Here is a 23,859-nt window from a genome sequence, read left to right as displayed (position 1 = left end):
TTACCATCTCTCCGAATCTCTTTGACTCGTGAAAAATCATTAAAGAAAGAAAAAAGGCAATTTAAAAAATTAAATTATTTGATTTTATCGTAAAAATAGTATGAAATTGCAAATTACTTGATTTAAATTTTATAAAAAAAAATATTAATGGGTATATAAGATATTAAGAATTTTTAAACTTCTATATTAAGAAAGTAATGATTTTAATAATTGTCTAAATTTTTTTAAGTGATTTTTAATGATACAGGATTAATTTATATGTTTTTATGTAAGAGTTTTATTTTTTATATAGAAAATTTTGATTTTAAAAATAAGAAAACAAAAAGCATGAAAAACAAATTAAAAATAAATTATTGTTTTTGAGAAAAAATAGAAAAATATGTTTAATAATTAAAAAAGAATAATAGTAAATAATTTTTGTCTTAAAAAAAAATAGAAAATAAGGTATTTTTTAAAATACATTTGAGTTATTTTCATTTGTTATAAAAAATAATAAGATAAATATAAAGAATAAATGAAAATAAAAAATTACATACAAAATTTATTTTAAAAAACTATTTTAAAAACTTTTACTTGAGAAAACGTTTTTAAAAATAATTTTGGAGAATAGTTTTTCAAACAAACAATAAATAAAATGAAAAATATTTTAAAATGGCCGGTGTTGCCCACAGGTCAAACTTGAGTTCTCTTTGTGTTCATACATAGATCAAATTCAATCAGTTGGGGCTGCCAGCATGCTTAGACAAATCATTTTACAAAATCAACGACAACATTTTTGTATTTGTGTTGTCATGTCAGAATGATTTGAGACTTGGAAGTTTCAGTTTGACAAAGCAAGGAAAGCAATTCAAATGAAAATCGTGGACCCACCAAAGGAAATTACTCTCACGTTCAAATTTTCCGAGGAAAGCCTACCAAATTACTTTCATTAGCGGGACTTTTTGGAACAAGCACATATGGGGAAAGATGAATTCAGCATTGCCAAAGAGTCAAACACTGAATTCTTATATTCAGAAAACAATTTCTATGACAATTTTGTGGGTCACCCAAAATGTTGCCCAACCCACATGCCATTGAGATTCACATGCACCTATTTCGGCATGGAACGTCATCTAATTCATGCTAAATAAGGGTAGTTGGATTTCAGACACTAAATTTTCAATATTGCCAGCGCCATGGGCTCTAAAGTTTCAACTCCAGATAGCATTGCCAGCGCCAAGAAAACCATGACCGGCTAGGATAGGCATCAGTCCACGCAAGGAGAATGAAAACGCCCAGTTATGCACCCAGAAGTCTCAATTCCAGGCAGTGAATCCAGCTCATTGAATGGGCTCCAGAGGCTTGTTCGAATGGCTTTGTTCTGTTGAATGCTACCCCACTTTCCTATTAGTCTTTCATACAATTATTGGGTTGTCAATGTCGGTATTGGAGTCGAAGGCCCCATTCTACTGTATATTGAGCCAGCAAAATCTACCCAAAACTGATGAACCCAGATACAACTTTAAGTCGTTTTTATTGGAAAGCATTGAAATTTACAGTTGATGTTTCTAAAACTTGAAAGTGAACCAACAACAGTGTCTGTACAACTGATCTGAAAATAGCAGACATGTGAGAGGCAATTATGAGGAGTTAAACGTGCTCACTGACCTTTCAGAAGATGCTAACACACCATTTTGTTCCTTGATTGATGGTACTATAAGTGGATAGCATGCGGGGAGTGCGTGTCAAGATAAAGTCCGGCTTCTAAAAATGATAGTCAATCTTAACTGGTGTCTGGATGTATGCCATGTGCAGCCTCTAAAAATTAATGCTTTGGTATTTTTGAACAATTCTACCATCTGAGTGGAATTTTCCTCTGCACTATTTAGGTAAAGAAATGAAGAAAAATATTAATGATTAGAAAACACCATCTATCATGATGTACTCAAAAGTCTAAAGTTGAAATCAGAACATTGGCATCCACAATAGCAGCAGCATTACCTTTTGAAAACAATGTTAACTTTCAGTTTGGATCTGCCCCTTTATCTTGGTTACTCTTCAACCCACATTCAAGTCTGATTGCTGCCCTTAGCTCGGGAGAAACAGTTGGCCTAGGCCCACCCTCTCGTCCAGCTGATGTTTTCCTAGCGTCACTTCTATTCATCCTATAACTGCGGCCATTTTCCTCTCGTGCACCCCAACCTCTATAAAGTATGACTTTGCTGGGTTCCTGAGAGACTAGAACCGCACCAGTTGCTTGCTATAAAGATAACAAATCATAAAACAGGATGTCAGACAGTTTGTTTAAGCTAAATGTAAGCTCAGTAAAGGAAAAAGGAGTTCCCATGTTCAAACCTCCAGCTTAAAGACAACCTCCTGTACTGAAGTCCCTTTGGCTCTGCCTTTGACATTCACTATAGCAAGAGGATGCTTCTGAAAGTGTGCCTTGATTGTTTTTGCAACACCAGTAACAATGTTGCTCCTCCCTGATGTGTGTGATAAGAGAAAAAGAAAAAACACAAAAAAAAACCTATTAAGCTCCAACAATGTAGCATTCAGACTCCATTTGGTTGTTGGAAGAATGGATTTCAGGCATGAGGATGGTTTGAAATCTTATCTTATGCTTGACATGATGGGCAAATATAGTTTTGTTCAATGTTAGTCATCTGGAGTTCAACAAAATCTAGAAAGCTTACATTTAATTTAGCACAGAAAAATCCAAACAACACAGAAAAATAAATAAATAAGAACCCCAATACTCGTTACTTTTTCTTAGTCACCCTGATCAACCAAACTTGGAAATGAGCTTGAGGCAGGAAGTAAACAAAGGTAATTCTGTATAAGACCTCAAGTGGTTACATAACACACACATACACATGTGTGTGCACACACACATACACAAGTGTGCGCGCACACACAGAAAGCTGAGGAAGCAAGGTAACATGGCATTGTGAATTCATGCAAGAGTAAAATTCTCACCAAACTGAGTGTGCAAGACTAAGAACTAGAATGATCGGTTGCTAAAGGAGTAAAAATTACCAACAGCAATCACAGGGCGTTTCTTCATCCTGAGAGCCTGCTTTCGCAGTAGAAGCCTCTCTCTATTGGAAAGAGGTGCAGCTCTGAAGGGCATCTCATTGGACCTGGTATCCACTGGTCTCTGAACAGGTGGTTTGAATTCATTCTTGGATGATTTAACTGATGACTCCATTGTTTCCTCATGATTAACAATGGCATAACAGCTTGTCTGACCTTGTGACTGAGATCAAATTAAAATATTACAGATTAAAAATTGCAAGAGGAGTAAGAATATGAAATATTTGTAAAAATGATATTAAATATTACCACAAGATCATCAGAACAAGTTGTACATTCCCCTTCTTCATTCATATCTGTGAGAACATTTGTTTCAATTTCTTTAAGTACTGATTCGGAAGAAGGCCCTGGGTTAGCTTCATCAGTATCACTATCATACATTGAAGGAAAATCTATCCGCTTGTCATTATGACTGGTTTGTAAAGAGTCCCTTGAACTATCCATGCCATCACTCGAGTGAATTAAAATTACATCAGCTCCATATCTTCCTCTAGCCTTCAGTTATCATGCCAACAACCAGATGCAGATGTCAGAATGTGAAGCAAGGCGTAGTAAGCTACAACAGGGAAAAAAAAGCATGACCATAAATGTATATTTTACTGCATATGCATAAGTAGAAGATGCCTATATAATTGCAACAATTTGAATGTGTTTTTTTTTTATACCAGCGTCAAACCAAGGAGTAATGCAACTGCATCTCCCTAGAATGTAGAAGTAGGACATCCCAATACAAACCACACCCAGTACCACCCAAATAAATCCCCCACACCAGCCACCTACCAACACTACCACCACCCCACTCACCCCAGCAAGATGGGGAGCATCTGCCTAGACAACCACCCCCCACCCCACCCCCACTGCTGCCTGGCCTAATAACACACACCCAACGATATATCCCCTAAAGTTGCATGGTATGACTCACATTTTGCTTTTAAAAAATGTTTGGTAGAAGATATAAATTAAGTGAAACAGTCAACACACCACTGATGTGAGCAACCACCCCAAAAAAAAAGGGAAAAAAGAAAAGGGAAGAAGAAGTTCGACCCTAAAATCCATTTCAAAATGAATTGGCAAAAAGAAAGATTCCAGTTTATGGTCAGATGAATGAACCACCCTGAGCTTGTAAATCCACTTCCATGTATTTGACTTTCTCATTGGAATGGAAGCTCCTTCTACACAAATCCAGTTTTGTTCTGTCTTGCTTTTTTTTTTTGATATCTTTCTTCTTCTGTTTTTTAAATAAGTAATTTCTAGCAAACTCCATAACTTACCTCCCAATTACAAGTTAACAGAAAAATGAGATAACTAACCAAATGAAGTCTTGATTTATCAACCGACTGCTTACTGTTTGTCTCCTTGTCTTTGTTCCAGCTGAACTGCAAAATTTACTATTAAATAAATTGTATACATTTAGTTGGTAAAGAGGCATAGGGATAACAAGAATGAGATACCTCACCAATTGATGTTTTAATTCATCTATGTTTCTCGTAAGCCTCAGAACATGAAGTTTCAAGGACTGCATCATTTAGGCAGGACAAAAAGAATTAAATGTCGACAAAATATCATTCTGGGTCAAAAAGTGAATAAATAAAAAAATAAAATCAATAGTTTACTTCTCGGCGTTGTGCCTCCAAAGAGCGCTTCATTGCTTCTCTTTTATTTAGGAGTGTCTGAGGCCTCAAAGAAGCAGGTCTTTTATAATTCTTTCCACGATACATAATGATTGCATAACCTTTGCTCACTCTCTCCACGGCCACTAGTATTCCACCACTTTCTGCCTCCAACGTGCGTGCTACTCCATGAATATCTTCAATGCTCCTCCCATTAGATATTATCTTAACAAGTTCCCTATATTTCCAATGAAGATGCATGTTTTCAACTGTTCCATCAAAAATTCCCCGTCTACCTGAACATGGGAAGAGAAAATCCTTGTCAGACCAAAGATCTATAGGTTGAAAGAATGCCCTGTAAGTTGTTCCTGAGGAAGGACTAATTTGTGAAGTAGTGGTTTTGGGTGCATGGCAAAGCTCTCACCCAATAGAAGGAAAGGCTTCATTCTCAAGCCAACCTTTCTCAGCATATATCTTTCTTCTTCAGTGATACCCTCTTTGTCTATTTCAGGCTGTTGGGGGATCTGCGCCTCCTCCAGTTCTGCTAGAAGTTTCTCTGCCCTTTCTTTCTTCTCTAATGCCTGTTGTGCAAACATATCTCATGTGTAAAAGAAATAAGAGTAGAACAAGAAGATGGCATGCTATGGATCATACTGAAAACATACCATGGACAACTTAATGCTAGTTCTTTCAACAACCGCTTCAGCAGACCTAAGCATTCTTCGTTTGGAGAGGGAATTTGTTTTCTGATCATCTGTTCCATCACAATCTTTGTCAGAAGCATGCTCAGAAGTTCCAAGTTCACTCTCCTCTGCATTTATTGCTAATCTATGATGATCTATCTTCTGTTTCCCCCTATGTATGCCATACTTCCTCCGCGCTTCTATTGCAGATGAAACTGCAGGTGGCAGGAAATCTTTTCCTCTATAAAAAACAATAAATTCTCTATCCCGAGAAAGCAAGGTTCCACCAGTCAGATTCTGCAAAAACATGTTCTCAATTGATGTTCAGAATAAGATAATAGTTCTTTTATTTTTCTTTTTTCTTTTTTATGGATAAAGAAAAATATATATTAAAAAGAGGTGTCAAAAGAGTGACCTAAGGCATACAGGACACATACAGCGACTACCAAGAGGTTCAACCAAGAAACGGAGCTACAAAATAGGAAGGGCTGCGACAACAACAAGAGCCCAACCAATTAAAGAAACTAACTAGAGTCGAAGGACCATCATTTATAAACATCTTAGTCTCTGACCACAAAAAACAAACAAAAGAGTTTTTTAGCCTTTGGAGCGAAAACCTGTCACCATCAAAGGTGATTATGTTCCTTGTCTTCCAAAGTGTCCAAAAGATGCATAAGGGGCCCACACTCCAAGCCTTCTTATGCTTTTTGCCCACAAACAAACCATGCCAGCTTAGAAGTGTCTCTTTAATTGACAAGGGAAGCACTCAAGACACCCAAAAAAGAGCAAAAAGCAGCTCTCATAAAATCTGTCTTTACACAATGAACAAGGATGTGGTTTATGAATTCTTCATCAATTTGGCAAAGATAACTTTTTTTTTTTTTTTTTGACAAAGGTATACATGATGTATACATATACAAAAACCAATAGGGGCGAGAACACACAAAAAACAACCACACCTTACAAAGAGCCTAACCAATCCACAAAATCTATCAACGAAGTAACACTATCTCCTATGTACATTCTAACCCAATCCCAAAAGATATACAAAAAGGAGCTTTTGATCGTTTGATTTGAGCTTTCCCAATCTGATTTTTTTTTTTTTTTTTTGATAAGTGCAAATTGTATAAAAACGCCAAAAGGGGGCGCACCAAAGTACACACGGTGTACACAACGGCCACCTAAAAGCACCAAAAAGGAAAGGGAAAACAAAAATACTCCCTTCCTCAATCCGTCCCCAACCAATCAATAAAATCAACTAAGGACATAGAAGTATATTCTATAAACATGTTTGTCCAAGAAAATAAACTGCACAAAAACAAGAACTTCAACCTTTGAATAGAAAGCTCCATATTCTCAAAAGATCTTCTATTTCTCTCCTTTCAAATTGTCCAAAAGAGGCACAAAGGCGCTGTCTTCCACACTTTCTTTCTCTTTCTTCCAATGAACAAGCCTTACCACCCTAAAAGGGTCTCCCTAACGGAAGCTTGAATCACCCAACACACCCTAAACAAAGAAAACAAGAGCTCCCACAACAACCTTGCTTTCCCACAATGCAAGAGAATATGGTCAACTGACTCCTCATGAGCATAACAAAGGGAGCATCTATTGGCTAAAGACCACCCTCTCCTTTGTAATTGGTCTAAAATCAAAACTTTCCCCCATGTTGCCTCCCAAGCAAAAAAACAAACCTTAGGAAGGACCCAAGCATTCCACACAATACTAGAAGGGAAAGGGCTTACCCTTACTTTCTCAAGGATAGAAATGAGGGACTTAACAGAAAAGGAACCACTCTTTCTAACCACCCAAAACACGTCATCCTCCCTCTCATCAACCACCACCTTGTCTTGAATCCCTAACAAGAAGCATTCCATCATTTCAACTCCCAATCATTGAGAGGTCTAGAGAAGCTTGGGTTCCATTCACCTCCTATAGAAGAGTGTACCCACAAATCCGCCACCCAAGCCTCTTTTGACCTAGCTAAAGCGAACAAGGAGGGAAATGACACACATAAAGGCTCATCCCCGCACCATCTGTCTCTCCAAAACTTGACCCTTCTCCCATTGCCCACTACAAAGAGAGTTCTGAAAGAGACTAACTCCCACAAAAGCCTTATAGCCTTCCATAGACCAACACCATAGCTGCCCCTCACTTCCTTAGAGCACCAACCCCTTCCAATTCCCCAAATTTACCACAAATAATTTCTCTCCAAAAAACATCCCTTTCCTTAGCAAAATGCCAAATCCATTTGCAAAGGAGAGCCTTATTAAGAGAGTTAAGATGTCTATCTCCAAGGCCTTCCTTTTCTTTTGTTTAAACAAACAATATCCCATTTCACTAAATGAGGCCTTTTCTCTATAGCCCCACCTTCTCACAAAAAGTCCCTTTGAATCTTCTCCAACCTTAAGCGAATCCTCCTTGGCATCTGAAAAAAAGACAAAATAAATTGGCAGGCTAGCTAGCGTGCTCTTGATCAGTGTTAGTCTTCCCCTTTTAGAAATATATTACCTTTTCCACATTGCTAATCTCTTTTTGAACCTTTCTTCAACCCTGTCCCAAACCACTACCCAGTTACGGGTAGCTCCTAGAGAAAGCCCCAAATAAGTAGTTGGGAGTGCACCCACTTTATAACCAAAAATAGCAACCAAGTCCATTACATTCAACACCCTCCCAATCAGAATAAGCTCACTTTTATCTAAATTGATTTTCAAACCCAAAATGGCTTCAAACCACATGAGTAACCAACTCAGATAAGTCATTTGGGAAGACGTGACCTCACAAAAAACCAAAGTATCATCTACGAATAAAAAATGGGAAATCTCCAAGCCCTCCTCCGCATTTCCCCCTGATACTTTGAAGGCATACAAGAAGCCACTCTCTCTTGCCCTTTCAAGAATGCAACTGAGCGCCTCCGTAGCTAGAACAAACAAGTACAGGGATAACAGATCCCCTTGTCTTAAACCCCTAGAGCATTGAAAAAACCCTGAGAGAGTACCATTCACTAACATTGAGAACCTTGGAAATAGGCAGATTTTAAGAATGATCTTACCCAATCCCAAAATAGATACAAAAAAGAGCTTTTTAAAGAATGGTTTGAACATTCACATTTCTCAAAGACTCTCCTATTTCTTTCCCTCCAAATAGACCAAAAAAGACATAATAGAGCAACCTTCCAAGCCTTTTTCCTTTTTCTACCAACAGGAAAACCTCCCCAACTCAAGAGAAAACCTTTCACCAAAGAGTGCATCACCCATTGTACACCAAATAAAGCAAAAATAAGCTGCCACAAAATACAAGCTTTCGAGCAATGAAGAAGAATATGAACACTCGTTTCTTCTTCCTCTTTGCACATGTAGCATCTATTAGGTATCTTCCACCTCCTCTTTTTGAGCTAATCTAGAGTCAAAATCTTGGCTTAAGTTGTCTCCCAAGCAAAAAAGCTAACTCTAATAGGGGCCCAGGAGTTCCAGACTATACTGTGAGGGAAAGAATCCACTCTCCGACTAGCCAACAAGGTGTAGAAGGACCTAACAAAAAAAATACCACTCTTTGTGTCAACCCACTCCACTGAATCCTCGATATTCATAAAAAAGTAAAGTGACTTTAAAAGCAAGTATGGTATTATTTCATTTTTGGTCACCATTTTAGTAGATAGGGTCACACTTTGAATTGGAATCATGGGGAGTACTACCTAAAATTTTTACTTAAAAGGCCCAATTTGCATTCTTTTAATGTAGAAATGTCTCTTGAATAACCCATTGCTTATAAAGTGATAATGAAACAAGTGGCAAAAAATATGTGGTTAACATCACTCACCATCCTACATTCTTACAATTTCCAAATATAGAACTGCCACTCTGCCCGTTTATTCACATAAAAAGTTTATAAGTTTTAAGCAAGTGCCAAAATAAATAATAACAATAACACTTCAGAAGATCTCATGACTAGTGAAACCAAATTTCAAAGTGCAAGAAACTCATAATGACATAAGAGTATAAGAATGAAACCACATCATCACTAACCTTTAATTCTTCAGCCATCATCTCACTATTAGTGTTCTGTACTCCTCTCTTAACTGCAATCTTTGCTATCTCACATTTTTCCCAGAGTTTGATCATAGAAGCAGCCAATCCTTGAAGTTTTCTATTTCTTCCTATTAATAAAACAAAACCATATAAAATAAAATACTAAACATGACAATAGCAGTTGTAAAATTGGAAATCAAACTCACCTAGTGCAAAATGGCAAGGTAAAGGCCGGCCTAGTCTCCTTAATACAGTCATTTCATCATTTGTTAATTTAGGCTTCAACCCATAAGGGAGAAGGCGGAAGGGTCTCCTGTAACCTGGAACAACAGCTGGTAGAAGATCAGCATCAATTGGTAGAGGATCATATCCCCACCAATCAGTAAAACGTGGGCCAAGTCCATCTAACAAACGATCAGCTTCTTCTTCGAGTTGTGCCTCCCCCGGCAATTGAAATCGTACCCTAGTAGGATAACCAACACCTTGTATCAAGGATAATGGGGCTATTTTGTTGGCTGGCATTGGTCCAGCAGATTTTACATCACCCTTGCCAGATGAGCAGACTTCTTTTCCATCATGTTCTTCATTGTTCATTTGAGAATCCGATGATGCATCATGAGACGAGTCATTTGGTAAATTGTTATCAGACAAAAAGTAGGGGTACTTATAGTTGGCCCCTCTATACAGGATTATATAACTTCCAGACCTCCAAATAACCAGACCTCCAGTTTTCCTCTGAGAATGTCAAGACAAAGACACAACTTAAAGATATGTACTCGGGAACATAATAGCAAATTACGTGTCAAAACTTGATATTCTGGTGGAGTGACCTCAGTGGCTAATAGCATTCATGTCAAGCAAATTACAGAAAACAAGATCAGGAAATACATGCTGAGAACTTCCTTGTATAAACCATCCCAAAAGGGATCCCAACTGCTATCCGAGTAGGCATTAAAAATTTATATATTTCCTGTCCTAACAAATTACAAGCCTACCTGATCCTCGTGTCTACAGGAGCAGTCTCCTTAAACATCAATGAAAGCATATAACATTTATAGGAACTTGCCTATCACTGTAAATTGGATCTTGATAATTGTATTGTTAATTATTATTTTCTGGATTGAACTTTAGTTCATGTTTATCACTCCTGGAACAGAACAATGATTCCTAGTAAACATAGTGCTCTAGGCATAGCTCTGTTCCATCTCCATGGGAATAAACATCCATTCCTTTCCAAAAAATATTTGATTTGCAATCCTACAGAAAGGCCTGGGGTACATGTTGGTAAAACATGAAATTCAAGTCTTGAGCTGAGACTGAGACTATCTCAGTGTTGGGAAGGATCGATATTTTTTAATTACTCTATTGGAGAGTGTGCTGTTGTGAGGATAACCCTTGTCAAAGCAAACTTCCATAATTTTGAAAACAGCTCTTTCTCCCTAACAGTTTTCAAATTCTATTGTCAAGATGATTCAAAGGGATTTCCTATGGAGAGGGGGCACAATGGATAAAAATCTACACATAGTGAATTAGTCAATATGCCGAGAAAAGAGGAAGGAGGGGCATCATGGAGTCTCTTTTCTCTAGATTGCACAGGATGTTTGTGAAGAGGGGAAATAAGGATAGGTTGGTGTGGATGGGCTCAAGGAATGGTGCTTTCTCGGTAAAATCTTTGTATTCTACATTGAAATTGGGTGTTCAATGCTTCTTTCTAAAGGTCTTATTTGGAATTCATGGGCCCCAACTAAAGTAAGTTTTTTCGCTAGGGAAGCTTGCTAAGGGAAGGTTTTGACTTTAAAGCAACTTTAGAGGAAAGGTTGGTCCTTGGCAAACAAACGTTACCTTTATAAAAGCAAAGTGGATTCTATTGATGATATCCTTCTTCACTTCCCTAAAGCTAGGGAGGTATGCCACTTGCTTTTTACATTTGGAGTCGCTTGGGTTCTTCCTTTCTCGGTTAAGGAGGCCCTGTTAAGGTGGCTTGGCTTCTTTGTGGGAAGAAAGTGGAAGAAGGTTTGAAGAGCTGTCCTGTTGTGTATTTTTTGGACTTTATGGTAAAAGAGAAACCGAAGAACACTTGAAAATACAAAACAATCGATTCATTCTTTGAAGAGTTCGTTTGTGATTAATTTGTTTTCTTTTTCTATAAATAAAGAAGAGTGTATATATTAAAAATAAGTGCCAAAAAAACAGCCCAAGGTACACAAGATGAATACACCCACCCCTACATAGCTCAAACAAAAAAGAAGCTGCCAAAAAAGGAGGTACAAAAAACAACCCCACCCTTAGTGAGAGCCCAAACAATCAATGAAACCAATTAACATCAAAGGACCATCTTTTATAAACAATTTAGTCTCTGACCAAAGAAAGTAAATGAAAGATCCTTTTAGCCTTTGGATAGAAAGCATGTCATCTTTAAAGGCGCGTGATTTGTGATTAATTTGTTGTCATAGATTAGGATGCACATTGCAGAAGGAACTTTATCTTTATTCAAGTTTATAGATTGGGTGGGGTCTAATTGAGGAAGGGAGCAGTTTTTTGTATTTTCCCTCATTTTGGCTGTTTTTTGTTTTCCCTTGTAGACCTGTGCACCTTGGTGCATAGCCCTTTCATTACTATAATTTTTCCCTTGATCAGTTCTTAAAAAAATTCTCTTGTCAGGAAGTCCTTTTACTAGAGCCCTAGCATCAAAAGCACACATCCCCATTTGCTGCAATGTCTTACTTATTTTAATTTCACTGCTCGAACAAGATTAAGGCATTGTTTCATGATATCAAAGTGGTTGCTATGGTTTGTATTGTTCATAAAACTCATTCCAACAAGTCAAAATTCCACATGCTAATCCAGTAAATCATCTTATATCAATCGTAAATCAATAATTCCAAACCAAGTTAACAACACATCACAATTATTTTGAAAAATCATAGTATTAAATTTCAAATGCACAGAGAAATGAAGAACTATAATTCACGAGGAAATGATTAAACCTCCAGTATATCGTGAGTCCTCTTCATGTTTAATTTACATATATCCTCGCACCGAATCTTCACAACCTCCGCCCTCCTCCACCGCTCATGAATCCCATTCACAATCCCCTCTGTAATCCCCGCCTTCCCAACCTTCAACTTCTTCCTAATCTGAATCCCAATTCCCTTCAGCCTCCTCAGCTCCTCCTCCGGCAGAGTCAGCTCTGCCAACGTCGGCGCTCTCTCATCCTCCTTCCTCACCAATTTCTTCTCCCTCTTCACCTCTTTCCTCAACTCATGAAACCGCGTAATCACACCTCCGGTCCCCGGCTCCGGCACCGGATTCTCCGGCAGGCTCCAGCTCTGATCAATAGTGTGCCCGACCCGGTGCTTCGGCAATTGGTTGGGCAATGGGACGAAAATTTCTCCGGCGGAGCCATTGGCGGGTTTATCGGAACTTAGAACTTTTCGAGATTCGTCGCCGTCGACGTAGCCGAGGCTACGAAGCTTCTCGGCAATTCGTTGGATGGCGGTCTTGGGAAGAGTTTGGGCGTCGGGGTTGGAGGCTCGCAGGATGAATTTGGAAGGCTTAGGGTTTACGGTCTTGAAGGTTGAGGGGGAAATGGAGGGTGGAGAAGAAGCGAACGTTGGGGTTGGGGAAGGAAATGGGGAGTGGTGACGGCATAGGGTGAGCAGCATTGGGTTGGGTGAGTAGAACAGGATGAGTCCCAGCTCCCACTGCTTTTCTTTACGCTCCAAAAATCTTTTGTCATTCATTCTACAATATCTAATTTTTTTTTTCTTTTTTGGAAAATAAGATTTAATCCACTAATATAAATATATATGAAAAAAATAATCCCAAATATTTTAAATTAATATTATCTTTATCTATTTAAAATTTTTTTTAACTAAATACACTTTTTAATAAGTCATCAAAAAAACTAAAATAATAATCATGTGTTTGTTTTTAGAGATAAAAAACAATAAAATATCTATAAAAAAAAACATTTAGAGAGTCTAATTGTTAATTAATTTGAATAATATGACAAATAAAATAAGCATTTTTAAAAATGATTTGATGAATGCATGTATTCCAAATTATTTTTAAATAGAGGAAGATATTACTAATTTAAAAAATTGAGATATTTTTTTCATATATTTTTATATTAGTGAATCATATTTCACTTTTCCCTTTCTTTTTTCTTTTTGTTTTTTTTTTACTGTGAAGTAATTTTTGAAGGAGGGTGTTGGAAGTGACTTATTGTTTTTTCAAAATTTTAAATATATTTCTTAAATTTTATCTAATACTTTATGTTTTTTCAAAAATATTTTTTAGGTTAAAAGTACTTTCTAAAATCATACTAAACTGATTCCTAATCTTCTCAAAATCACTCTTAAAGGGGCTTGTGATTTGGGTTTGATAATCCAAAAATTTGTTGTTACATTGTGCCATTGTCAAGGGTTTTCTTGTCGAGGCAGAGCCCTTATTTGTTTTAAATAGCTATACATTTATCATTTGATTTTTCCTCGTCTCATTTGTCTTGAGATATTGCTTTGAACAATACATTTTCAAAATAGATTGTGCAAAGTAATGAAGATTTGTCATTACCTAGTTTTAAATACATTTTTTTGCCCTTTTTATAAAGGGAGAACCTTTCATGACCAAACCCGTAAGACTCTCTCCATGAGGACCCAAACGTCAAGGTGCTGATCACCTCACAACAACCATAAGATAAACTTATAGTATTATTAATAATAAGATTCAAACTCAGGACCATATGCTACTTCCTGGGACTATACTTCCTCGTGTTTGCATGACCAACTAGGCTACCCTAAGGGGTATCACCTAGTTTTAAATAATAAAAAATGGAAGGTAATAAAAAATATAGAATAAAATAAAAATTGTATCATTTTTATTTAAGTGTCCAAGAGTAGGGAGAACAATAATAAACAGTTCCATTCCTGATGGTTAACACTGTATGGAGTGAGTAGCAGGAGACTAAAATGTCACAAGAAACAGAAATAATGGAATATTCACAGTTGCGAAATATTTGATTTCAGAGGAGTTTATTATCATACATAAGATATTCACATCCACACCAGATTGACTTGGGAAGAATGGAGATGTGATGGGATTCAGAGAGTGAAGGCCAATTTGTACCTGTAGAGGGCAGAGACCCATGATTGGGAAGAAGGAAAATTGATCAGAAAATTGGGAGTGAACACTTAGGCTATGTTTGGTTCCCGAAAAATTTGAGGGAAAATGCGAGGGAAAGAAAATACGAAAGAAAAGTAGAAGGAAAGAAAAAGTGAAGGAAAATAAAAAAATAAATTAAAAGTTGATAAATTATTTTTTTTGTTACTTCAAACTCATTTTATTTATTTTAACTCATCAATATAAAGATTAAATAATTTAAAAATACATAAGTTTTTAATTAGTTTTAATTATATTTGATTTTTTTTGATATTTTTTATAGGACAACCAAACATAAGAAAATCATTTTCCTTAGCATTTTTTTTCTTTCCTTTGTACTTTCCGGGAACTAAACATAGCCTTAGTAAAACAGATTCCACTTTATTCATTCCTTCGAGAATTGCTAGTTTTCAAATTACATTTATTTTTTGGCATAGTTTTGTTACATATACTCACGTTTTGGGGTGCAGGTACTGGTCCACTGTAAGGGGTTTAGGACCACCAAACCAGTCGATCAAGAATATATCTTCAATGTCCAATGTGAAGAACTGGAAGTTGTGACCCTTAGGCCAGCCTGTTCACAATCCAAAAAGTACAAAAGGGCATTGTTATTACAGCTAGTTAATAAATGTCTGGAAATGAAAACAGGTGATACAGTTATTAATCGGCAATCATGTCAAGTTTGAGAAGAAAGAACCGTAATTACCCTTCATCTCTGGATGCTTTGAAAACAGGGCATTTTGAGCAAAATCTGCTTCCTTGGATTTTTCGTCAACTAACTTCAACTGAAATACACCAGAGGCAAAAGTTCAATCTAAGTCAGACCAAGAGCATACACTGGCTCAAAAGTTTAGCAGGTCATTCCTCATTCATTCCAACTATTTCAGGATACATCTCTAATTTGCTACAAACAAAAATCGGTACAGCCTAAAAATATTGTGGATCTCTATGGCGTTTCTTTCAATATATTTACTGGCAAATATACCCTTAATCAAATTTAAGGAAATTCATCAGAAAACAATCTTGTTTGTGTCCAACATGATTTTAAAATCCCCACAGGAATTGCATGCATAATTAGCTGAACTCACATAATTTTCAGGGAGGGTGGCCCCAAAGATAGAAAAAGGAGAAGGTACTGTTTTTGTGGCAACATATGGTGCAGGTTATTCTGGTCCAGGATGCAACAGGTAGCACCCTCTCCCCTGGGACCTGCTTCAAAGGGGAATTGAAGCATATCTTCATGAGTTGTTTTCAATCATTTTTTCCTCTTATGTCTAGTTAACTACATCTAAAAGTTGGTTAAGAACATCTAATGGAGCATGCCTGTCAGATATGCTAAGATTGGCACAAACATATGTAGGGGTCTGGCCAGTTAATTTTTAGAAAATGTTTTTTTATTAATATAATAACATGCAACAAAGCAAATGCCAACTATTGAAGTCAGCTAGATGCCACAGCTGTTGTCAAATCAATCTCATGAGAACCTCATTTAACACAATCAAATGTTAAGTTATTGGAAAGTGCACACCACTGAGCAATTTTAAGAACAGATATACATAATACAAAGCTATTTCTTCTAAATCTTCAATTAGATTAGTAAAATTAACTAAACCTCTCAGGCACTTCAATAGACTTTATCATATAATGCAACCATAAGAAGATATCAGCGACCTTGTGTTATTGAAATCACTTTTCCAGGCATCAATCTAGACTAATCTGTCTGAATATAAAAACCAAACAGCCACTAGCCTACTAGTAAGCATGAATATATAAAATGCAAATAACTACTGGTCAGCATGAAGATGATGTGAAAGGCAAATAGCAATCCAAAGGTAGTATTGGGAATGCAGAAACTGGTACAGGGAAGAAATTATAGAACTGGAGCTGGGAAACCAGGTTGGCAAGTTAATGAATCCAAAAATAATGTGGCCATGCATAAATAACAGGTTGATACACTTGATTCTCCAACATACCTTTCCTGTAAGTGTAATTTTTGCACAACTGGGATTCTCAGGGTCTTTCTTGCCGCAAGTTCCAATAGGGTACTCACTGATTGTCAATGAAGACCTCTGATCAGACAATGCATTTCTTGCGGTTGGATCAAGAGTTGTCAAATAGAAGTAGGGGATGCCATGACCTTCATCAGGTAGCCCATCACTAAAGGAGACTACATTTCTGCATGGTATTCAGATAATAATGTTGAGTGGCAAATAATATAGGACAATATGAAGAACTATAATAAGATGTCACAGCCAAAATAAATTGTCATAACTAATGATGAAAAGAAAAGGCAGAGGCAGAGGCAGAGGCAGAGGCAGAGGCAGAGGCAGAGGCATATAGTGATGCAAGGCATACAGCAAGTGTCATGGATACTTTTATTTTTTAAGAATGATCTAATAATAATAGACAAATAAGGTAAAGTATATGTATGTATGTGGACAAATAACAACTAAAGAATGCGACAGTACAGGAGAAAACTCCATCAACAAAGCCATAGATATCCCAAATCAGAATTGTAAAAAATCAGATCCAGACTAGTACAGGCGAAATAATAAATTAGAGGATCTAAACCCATTCAAATATCAGTTACTCAATCATTACTAATAAAGGTCCGACAGTTATTCTTAAAATATAAAAGTGTAAAACAAAAGTTGGAAAAACCTTAAAAGCAACAAATTTAGAAAAACAGAAAATTGATTCTTCCTGGTTACAGCCACTTGGGAACATGAACTCTGTTTCACCATTTACAAAGTGTCACAATTTCCAGAGGAGGAATAAATTTCAAGTATCTGATGAGAATTCTAAATGTTTGGGCTCATGCATAGGGGGATTCAAGTCTCATACATGCATCAAGACTCAGGCATGACTCGTGTTCCTCATACCATGAGGTATGAACCTCAGGGAATTTTAGCCTCAAGGGTGGGCCTTGGAGAACTTTCCTCCATCTTAGAGATGGAAAGCTCCCACAGTCTGTGTATCTAAGTGCTATCTAAATCAAAATAAAAATTAAATTTGGAGATAAAATTATCAGCTTGATTTTTCCAACTGGTTTCTTTTTTTCATTTTCATACAACATCTACCCAAAAACTTATAAGCTTAACGTCTGTCTAGATAAATTGATGGTGTATCCATATATCCACATAAAAGAGTGTTATAGCATTCTCATAACTTGCATACAGTACATCCAAAGAAAATTTCCCATACCATATTACAAGGATTTCCAATATATATTTTAAAACTGGGGGAAACAATCATCTAAATGAGAAAAGTAAGAGCTTACCCAAAGGGTGCTCCTCCCAAGTCGCTTGAGATGGTACTGCAATAAATAAAACGGTAGCATCAGCTCCAACTTTGACTAGATTTAAGCTTCATACTTCATAACACAGATACATTTTATAAAAAAGTAACAAGACTTCGCACAAGGTTGCATGTTTTAGTGAGGGAAAAAAGGACAAAGTAGAAAACTGCACTATATGAATCAAGCTCTATACGCAGAATCGTTATAGAACATATGATATAATATATCAGGTAACAAGAATGTAGTGAACTTTATAATTGATCATGGATGGTCTTCTGCTTAATTTATGTATGTATTTGTTCCATAGCCATTGCTGTCTATTTTTTATTCTCTCTTTCTTTTATGGATCAGAAAGCACTAGTGTGTTGTAAATTTCTAAGCACAAAAAGGTTTGACCTTTCTTTTACTTCATTTGTTCTGAGCAGAGATATGTGGAGGGTTAGGTCACCCAAATTACTCCTCTTCCATTGTGTTTGACTTCCAGAAGAATCAGCAGTTAGTTAACATTATTTTTTATTTCTTTCAGAGACAGCCATTTCCAGATCTTGGATGAGAATAGGTTATACTATTTTCCTGAACTTTTGCATCGTGAATCGTATTAAACTGAGGGCTAAACTGATTAACAAAATGGTATTAGTGACCAAACTGGGCAAGCTAAATTAATGTCATGAAAATTTTCAGCCAAGGGATCATAATGCCAGCAAGGCCCATTAGCTCAACAGCATTGAACTAATATCCATCATGATCAGGTCACTCAATTATGTCACTGGTACTCTTCCTCTCCCACACAACCATCTAATCTCCTTGGAAATAAGAGTTCAAAATTCATTAAACAATGATACTAAAAGAAAACTATAGCCAAGCCAAACAAGTGTAGAACTTACAAGAGAAAAATGGAATATCCAATCTTCAATGAGCAACCCCAAAACTAAAAGTAACACTTTGATGAGCAAGTTAAATAAGACGTACAACAATAATTTTTTTTTTTTTTTTTTATGAGTAAATAAAGAGTGTATTAAAAAAGTGCCAGAAAAGCGCTTCAAAGTATACAAGGAGTATACAATGGGCGCCTAAAGCACCTTCAAAAAAAAAAAAAAAGGAAAAACACCAAAATAAAAAGAGCATCCCTCAACAAAGTATTAAAATTCTAAAATTAACAATTAGATGACTAGCTCATGCCCTTCCCACTTGTCAAGCAATTGCAGTAATTTCTGCAATAAGGAGCCACATTTCCTGTTTTTCCCCTTCAATAATTCATTTCTATAGTTGATCTCAACCTTCAAGCAAAAGGTCTAATCATGACATTAGCAAGGTAATAGGCTGGCTTCCTTGCTTTTTAGATATCAGTTATTGAGAATCTCTCCTCCTCCTTGTATGGTAGGTGCAAGCAATAAACGAAATATCATTTCAATAATATCATTCCAATTAGTAAAAGAATAGTTCTTCCCTTTGGATCAATAAGTTCATTGGTGTAATTTCTGCAACAAGAAGCCATAAATTTCTAATTTTCCCCTTTATTAATTCCTTTTCATAGTTGAGATCGTGATCCAAACTTTCAAGCAAAAAGTCTAATCATGAGTATTTGGATCAACAATCAAATGCACAAAACGACATGCACAGACACATCACCAGCCAAAGTGAAATGAATCAAAGAAAACACTGTAATGGGTTCTTTGATCTATATAAGAACCAACAAACAAAGACGAAACCCAAAGCCTGATATCTGTACCAAGAGTTCAACAACAATAAAAGATTAACATAAACAATATAAATCCCTCCAATCATATCCAATTCAAACTATCTTCTCCCACTAAAACCCTAAAAAATACTTGTGTTTACACAAAATAAGCCATCTCAGCCATTGGTGAAGGAATAACAGTAATAAGCATAATCAGAAACACTCTCAACATAAAGGAGCTTGCCAACACTAGGCTATTGACAGCTAGGACATCAAAAAAACTTATCACAACCTCAAGAAGATAGAAGAAGAATATTAGCTTTAACATTAACGGTTTTTTTATTTTTCTCTTGGGGCTTTTTTCATTGAGGGAATATGGCTTGCAGCAGAAAAAAGTCTGAAATGATCACAAGCCCAAGAAGAAAGACAAGTACTATTAGTTCTGGACATAAAAAATCTAATAATTTTTCTTCTTTGGCCTTCCTTCATTGATAGGCAAGGATTTTAGGGGAAAAGATTGAGAATATGTTCTTAAATTGTGGCACAAGGAGTGATGATTGTTCAATTGGATTTTAGTGAATTTAGTTTTGATTTTCTAATGGAAATTTTTGAGCAATTTCTTGCCTTTTTGGCTGCAAGTTAAACAAAATTTATGTTTGGGCATCATGAAAATACTGGAAAATAAAAGAAATTAAAACTTTGAAGCTCATAGGCGCTGAGCATACAAATATGAGACACATGTCAACAAAAACTCCAAAACCTAAAAAGCTACTGCAACAAACCAATTAAACCACCCTAAAGCACTGAACCAATACTTGGTCACCGCTTCAAGCTACAGACATCCTTTTAATCTCCGAAATACTTGCAAAAATACGTTGCACGTTTTCCACTTGGCCCCAATTATCTATTTTTTTTTATTTATTGTAAACCATGTCAAATGAAACTTCAAGCAGATATGATCAATTGGGATTTACAATGATCAATCCCCAAAAGAAAGAAATCAAAGGCAATCTATTAACCCAAAGAAAAACAGCATGAGAGCAACCAAAGATGAACAACGCAAAAGCTAGAGGAAGAAAGTATACTTTAAGACCCCCCAATTATTCTGGGAGACCAGCCATCGAGCAGTGGCGGCAGCATCATCAGGGTCTGGTTTCGACACCGATAGCAATCGTCCATGTACAGAAACTTGAAACCCCACAAAAATCAAGACCAAAGCAAATAGATGGCAGCGAAAATCGCCCTTGATTTTCATTTTTTTCGTCTGTGAACTGAGTAACGAGAAGAGAAAGAAGATGGCAACAAGCAGAACACAAAGCTGGGTATTTATACACAAACTCTTTAGGATTTCTACCCTTGTTACCGATCAAAAAAAAGGAAAGAAAAAGTTATGGGTTCCCTAAAAAAACACTCGCTGTTACCAAAGTTACAGGCCTGAAGGATGTGTTTGTTGCAGCACCTTGTGCAAGGAATTGCAGTAGATAAAGAAGGTTTGGGAGTGGATACTAACTATATAAAGGAACTGGGTGAAGGGATAGAGACACTTAAATTATGGGGCCTGCGAGATGGGCATGACTCCTTTATCCATCTGTTGTAGATTGAAGCCTTGAATGCGGCTTTATATCGTGGAGATCGCGTGGACCCTCCAACTTACTGAAGAAATGCCCCAAAGAGTCACATTAAGATTGCGTAGAGCGCTAGCAATAGAGCGTAGAGACTCGACGGAGCGCCAAACACGTGTGTTGATCGGCTGTTGGGTTACGCTAGTGAAAGTCAGTTATAGGCCTATACCATATGGGGATTGGATTGAAGAGGTTTAGAAAACTAGCCAAGGATTTTTCCTTTATAAATGGAAGAGATCGTTTTGTTTCTTTTTTTTTTTTTTTTTTGGGTCTCATAATTTTTATCAATTAAAATCTTAAAAATTGGTAGGATTCCTATTAGGGGGCACTCCAACAATACTGATGGGTGTATTTCAGTTGCAAAATAAGATCAAAATCGATCCTCTCGAGAAAGATATTAAAACTAATTTAGGGCATGTTAAGAGGAATGAACACAAGAACAATCCAAGCACATCAAATCAAATGGGCCATGTAATTGTGAGGCTACCAAAACAAGATGGATCTGATAAAGGAGAATAATGGAAAGATGATGGTGTAAGGAAAAAAATTGACCATTTAAGATTTTATGTAGTATGCATGATTCTTTATAATATATGCGATGAAGGAATTTCAAATACTTATTATCGATGCACGGATCAATAATATTTTTTTGTTTAGCTTCCTTTGAGTGAACGACAAACTTACTTGCAACAAGGTGTGTCCAGATGGTTTTTTTCCGAATGCATCCCTTCGAAACTTAAGTTAATATCTAAAAGAGACCAATAACAGTTTTGTTTAGGGAGCTTATTTTATATTTGAATTTGATGTCTGATGGTCTTTTATTATGACAGAGTCGTAACATTTTATGTGTATCTTTAATACTTTAAATGCTAGTAATTGACTCTACGAATAATGATTTATGGGCTTAAAATCAAGTGTTTATGTTCATGATTGCATTTTGTTGTAACTGTTCCAAACATTTATTACTTATACAATGAATATGGATGCTGCTCGGATAGCTCTTTGTTTGTTTGATATTTGGATGAGAAATGGATGTATGTCTAGGTAGACGCGAGGTCCCACACTTATAATGATAACTTATCATATTTTAAAAATGACTTTGATATGTATAAATGACTTCGAAACTTAGTAGACTTAAAATATACACTATGAACAATATAATTATCACTGTTGGTATTATACTCAAACCTTAATTTAAATTATTTATAGTTTGATTACCACTGCATCAGTTTCTTTTAAAAATGCATAAATAGGAAAATTAATGAATCAAAAGTGAAGAAAAGTTTTTAATATTTATAAGAGATGACTTATTTAGTATGGTTAGACTATCAAAAATGGATAAATTCATCACGCTTACATTGTATGGTGAATGTGATTATCTCATATCACATAGGGTTAAGTTTGTGACATACATGTGACTCATTTAATATGTATAAATAAAAGAATGAATCAATGGAAAGACATTTCGAACATTTAGAAGGACCAACTCATTTAGTATATGTAATAGTTTTAAAAACATGATAGTTTTTGGACTCGAAATTTAGCTAAATGGTGTTTGAGTCAATCCACAAATAGAAATGTACGAAACTTTGTTAAATATTAACTAATTAACTCATGAACTATGATAAGAACATTACATATGCATGGAAGAGTAAATAAACAATTTATATGGATGGATGCCGGTTGAAGCTCCAAACTCTAGAAGTCCAAAAGAGAGAATGACTATGCTCTCATTTTGACAAATATGGTTATATACTTACATGGAATAATCTACACGTGGTTTGTGTGCTTCCATTGGGATTTCAATTTACCAACTTATTTAATGATGCATATAACCTTCATGTTCTATTAACCCAATTCATAATTTGGATCATAAATGACTTATATAATTATTATATACTAGTACATGACTCCTATGGATGATAATGAAGTGAGTCTTTTTTTGTTAGATATTTGTCTTGTCCTACTTTTAAGAGGACAAGTGCAAGAAAAATATAAACGAGTTGTAAACGAGTTTTATTATTACTATAATTAAAACTTTAAAAATTGAAAAAAATATAAAATTAAATATAAGAGAAGTGCATACACGAGAAATTCCCTTACTCATCCATCTACTTTATCTTTTATATTTTGGGGTAAGAATAAACTGAAATAATTGGACAAGGGATGGAATGACATACTCGTTTTCCTCCTGACTCCTAATACTTGTAAGATGTGTAAATGGAACAAATTGGACTCAAATTATCTTAAATTTGATTTGGGCTTGGCTTATATCAAGATTGTTATTTAATTTGTAGCCTAACCCTAACCCCAAGCACGATTATTTAATAAATAGAATTAGGTTTACTAACATTAAAGCTCGGCTTGATGGTTTGGTGTAAAGATAGAAATTCCATTTAATAAATATTATTTTGGTTCAACCCGTTTCGGACTTGTCTTTTATGGGTCAAACCCATTTCATCCTTACTTTCTCAATATTGGGCCTTCCCAATCCAAATTTTCAAACTTACCCACCCAATCAACACCAAATTGGAGAGTGTTAGGAATGACATAAGTAAGCAGTTATAAAGATATAAGAGTTAGAGAAATCAAATTCAGATTTTACAGTGATTTTGCATTTCCTTGCCTACGTCCACTCTCCTCAAGTTCCTAATCGAGTGAAGGTTCCATTAACTTGAAATTTTAACCAAACTTCTAATCTCCAAAAA

At 35.9% G+C, this 23,859-nt stretch overlaps 2 protein-coding genes across 4 annotated transcripts; both read right to left on the bottom strand.

The window, feature by feature from the left end:
* Positions 1–975: 975 nt before the first annotated feature.
* Positions 976–13,101, bottom strand: LOC117930316 (CRM-domain containing factor CFM2, chloroplastic). 3 transcript variants are annotated; one of them, XM_034850906.1, is made up of 13 exons: positions 12,381–13,101; positions 9,600–10,128; positions 9,391–9,521; positions 5,351–5,665; positions 5,110–5,266; positions 4,689–4,981; positions 4,527–4,591; positions 4,386–4,446; positions 3,325–3,570; positions 3,019–3,238; positions 2,335–2,465; positions 1,981–2,239; positions 976–1,860 (listed from the first exon to the last, which is right to left on the bottom strand). In XM_034850906.1, the coding sequence occupies exons 1-12, from the start codon at positions 13,056–13,058 to the stop codon at positions 2,003–2,005; spliced, it is 3,063 nt and encodes a 1,020-aa protein (XP_034706797.1). In that variant the 5' UTR covers positions 13,059–13,101; the 3' UTR covers positions 976–1,860; positions 1,981–2,002. The 3 variants fall into 3 exon arrangements, with proteins under 3 accessions (XP_034706797.1, XP_034706799.1, XP_034706798.1); XM_034850908.1 differs by having other exon boundaries at positions 976–1,855; XM_034850907.1 differs by having other exon boundaries at positions 4,386–4,451; positions 4,532–4,591.
* Positions 13,102–14,245: 1,144 nt separating this feature from the next.
* On the bottom strand, positions 14,246–21,295 carry LOC117931163 (protein CREG1). The gene is made up of 6 exons (XM_034852065.1): positions 20,615–21,295; positions 17,834–17,869; positions 16,527–16,728; positions 15,260–15,338; positions 15,010–15,127; positions 14,246–14,520 (listed from the first exon to the last, which is right to left on the bottom strand). The coding sequence occupies exons 1-6, from the start codon at positions 20,782–20,784 to the stop codon at positions 14,496–14,498; spliced, it is 630 nt and encodes a 209-aa protein (XP_034707956.1). The 5' UTR covers positions 20,785–21,295; the 3' UTR covers positions 14,246–14,495.
* Positions 21,296–23,859: the final 2,564 nt, after the last annotated feature.

Source organism: Vitis riparia, chromosome 14, assembly GCF_004353265.1.
Source record: "Vitis riparia cultivar Riparia Gloire de Montpellier isolate 1030 chromosome 14, EGFV_Vit.rip_1.0, whole genome shotgun sequence".
In the NCBI taxonomy this organism is placed as follows: domain Eukaryota; kingdom Viridiplantae; phylum Streptophyta; class Magnoliopsida; order Vitales; family Vitaceae; genus Vitis; species Vitis riparia.
Note: the sequence above shows the minus strand (reverse complement) of the source record. Positions and strands in the feature narration are given on the sequence as shown.

Coding starts and splice junctions, on each gene's coding strand:
- LOC117930316 (XM_034850906.1), bottom strand. CDS start 13,058: ATGCTGCTCACCCTATGCCGTCACCACTCCCCATTTCCTTCCCCAACC. Junction 10,129..12,380: donor GGACTCACGATATACTGGAG/GTTTAATCATTT, acceptor TGACATTCTCAG/AGGAAAACTGGAGGTCTGGT. Junction 4,592..4,688: donor TGGAGGCACAACGCCGAGAA/GTAAACTATTGA, acceptor TAAATGATGCAG/TCCTTGAAACTTCATGTTCT.
- LOC117931163 (XM_034852065.1), bottom strand. CDS start 20,784: ATGAAAATCAAGGGCGATTTTCGCTGCCATCTATTTGCTTTGGTCTTG. Junction 16,729..17,833: donor TTGGGAGGAGCACCCTTTGG/GTAAGCTCTTAC, acceptor AATACCATGCAG/AAATGTAGTCTCCTTTAGTG. Junction 15,339..16,526: donor AAATTACACTTACAGGAAAG/GTATGTTGGAGA, acceptor GGTGTATTTCAG/TTGAAGTTAGTTGACGAAAA.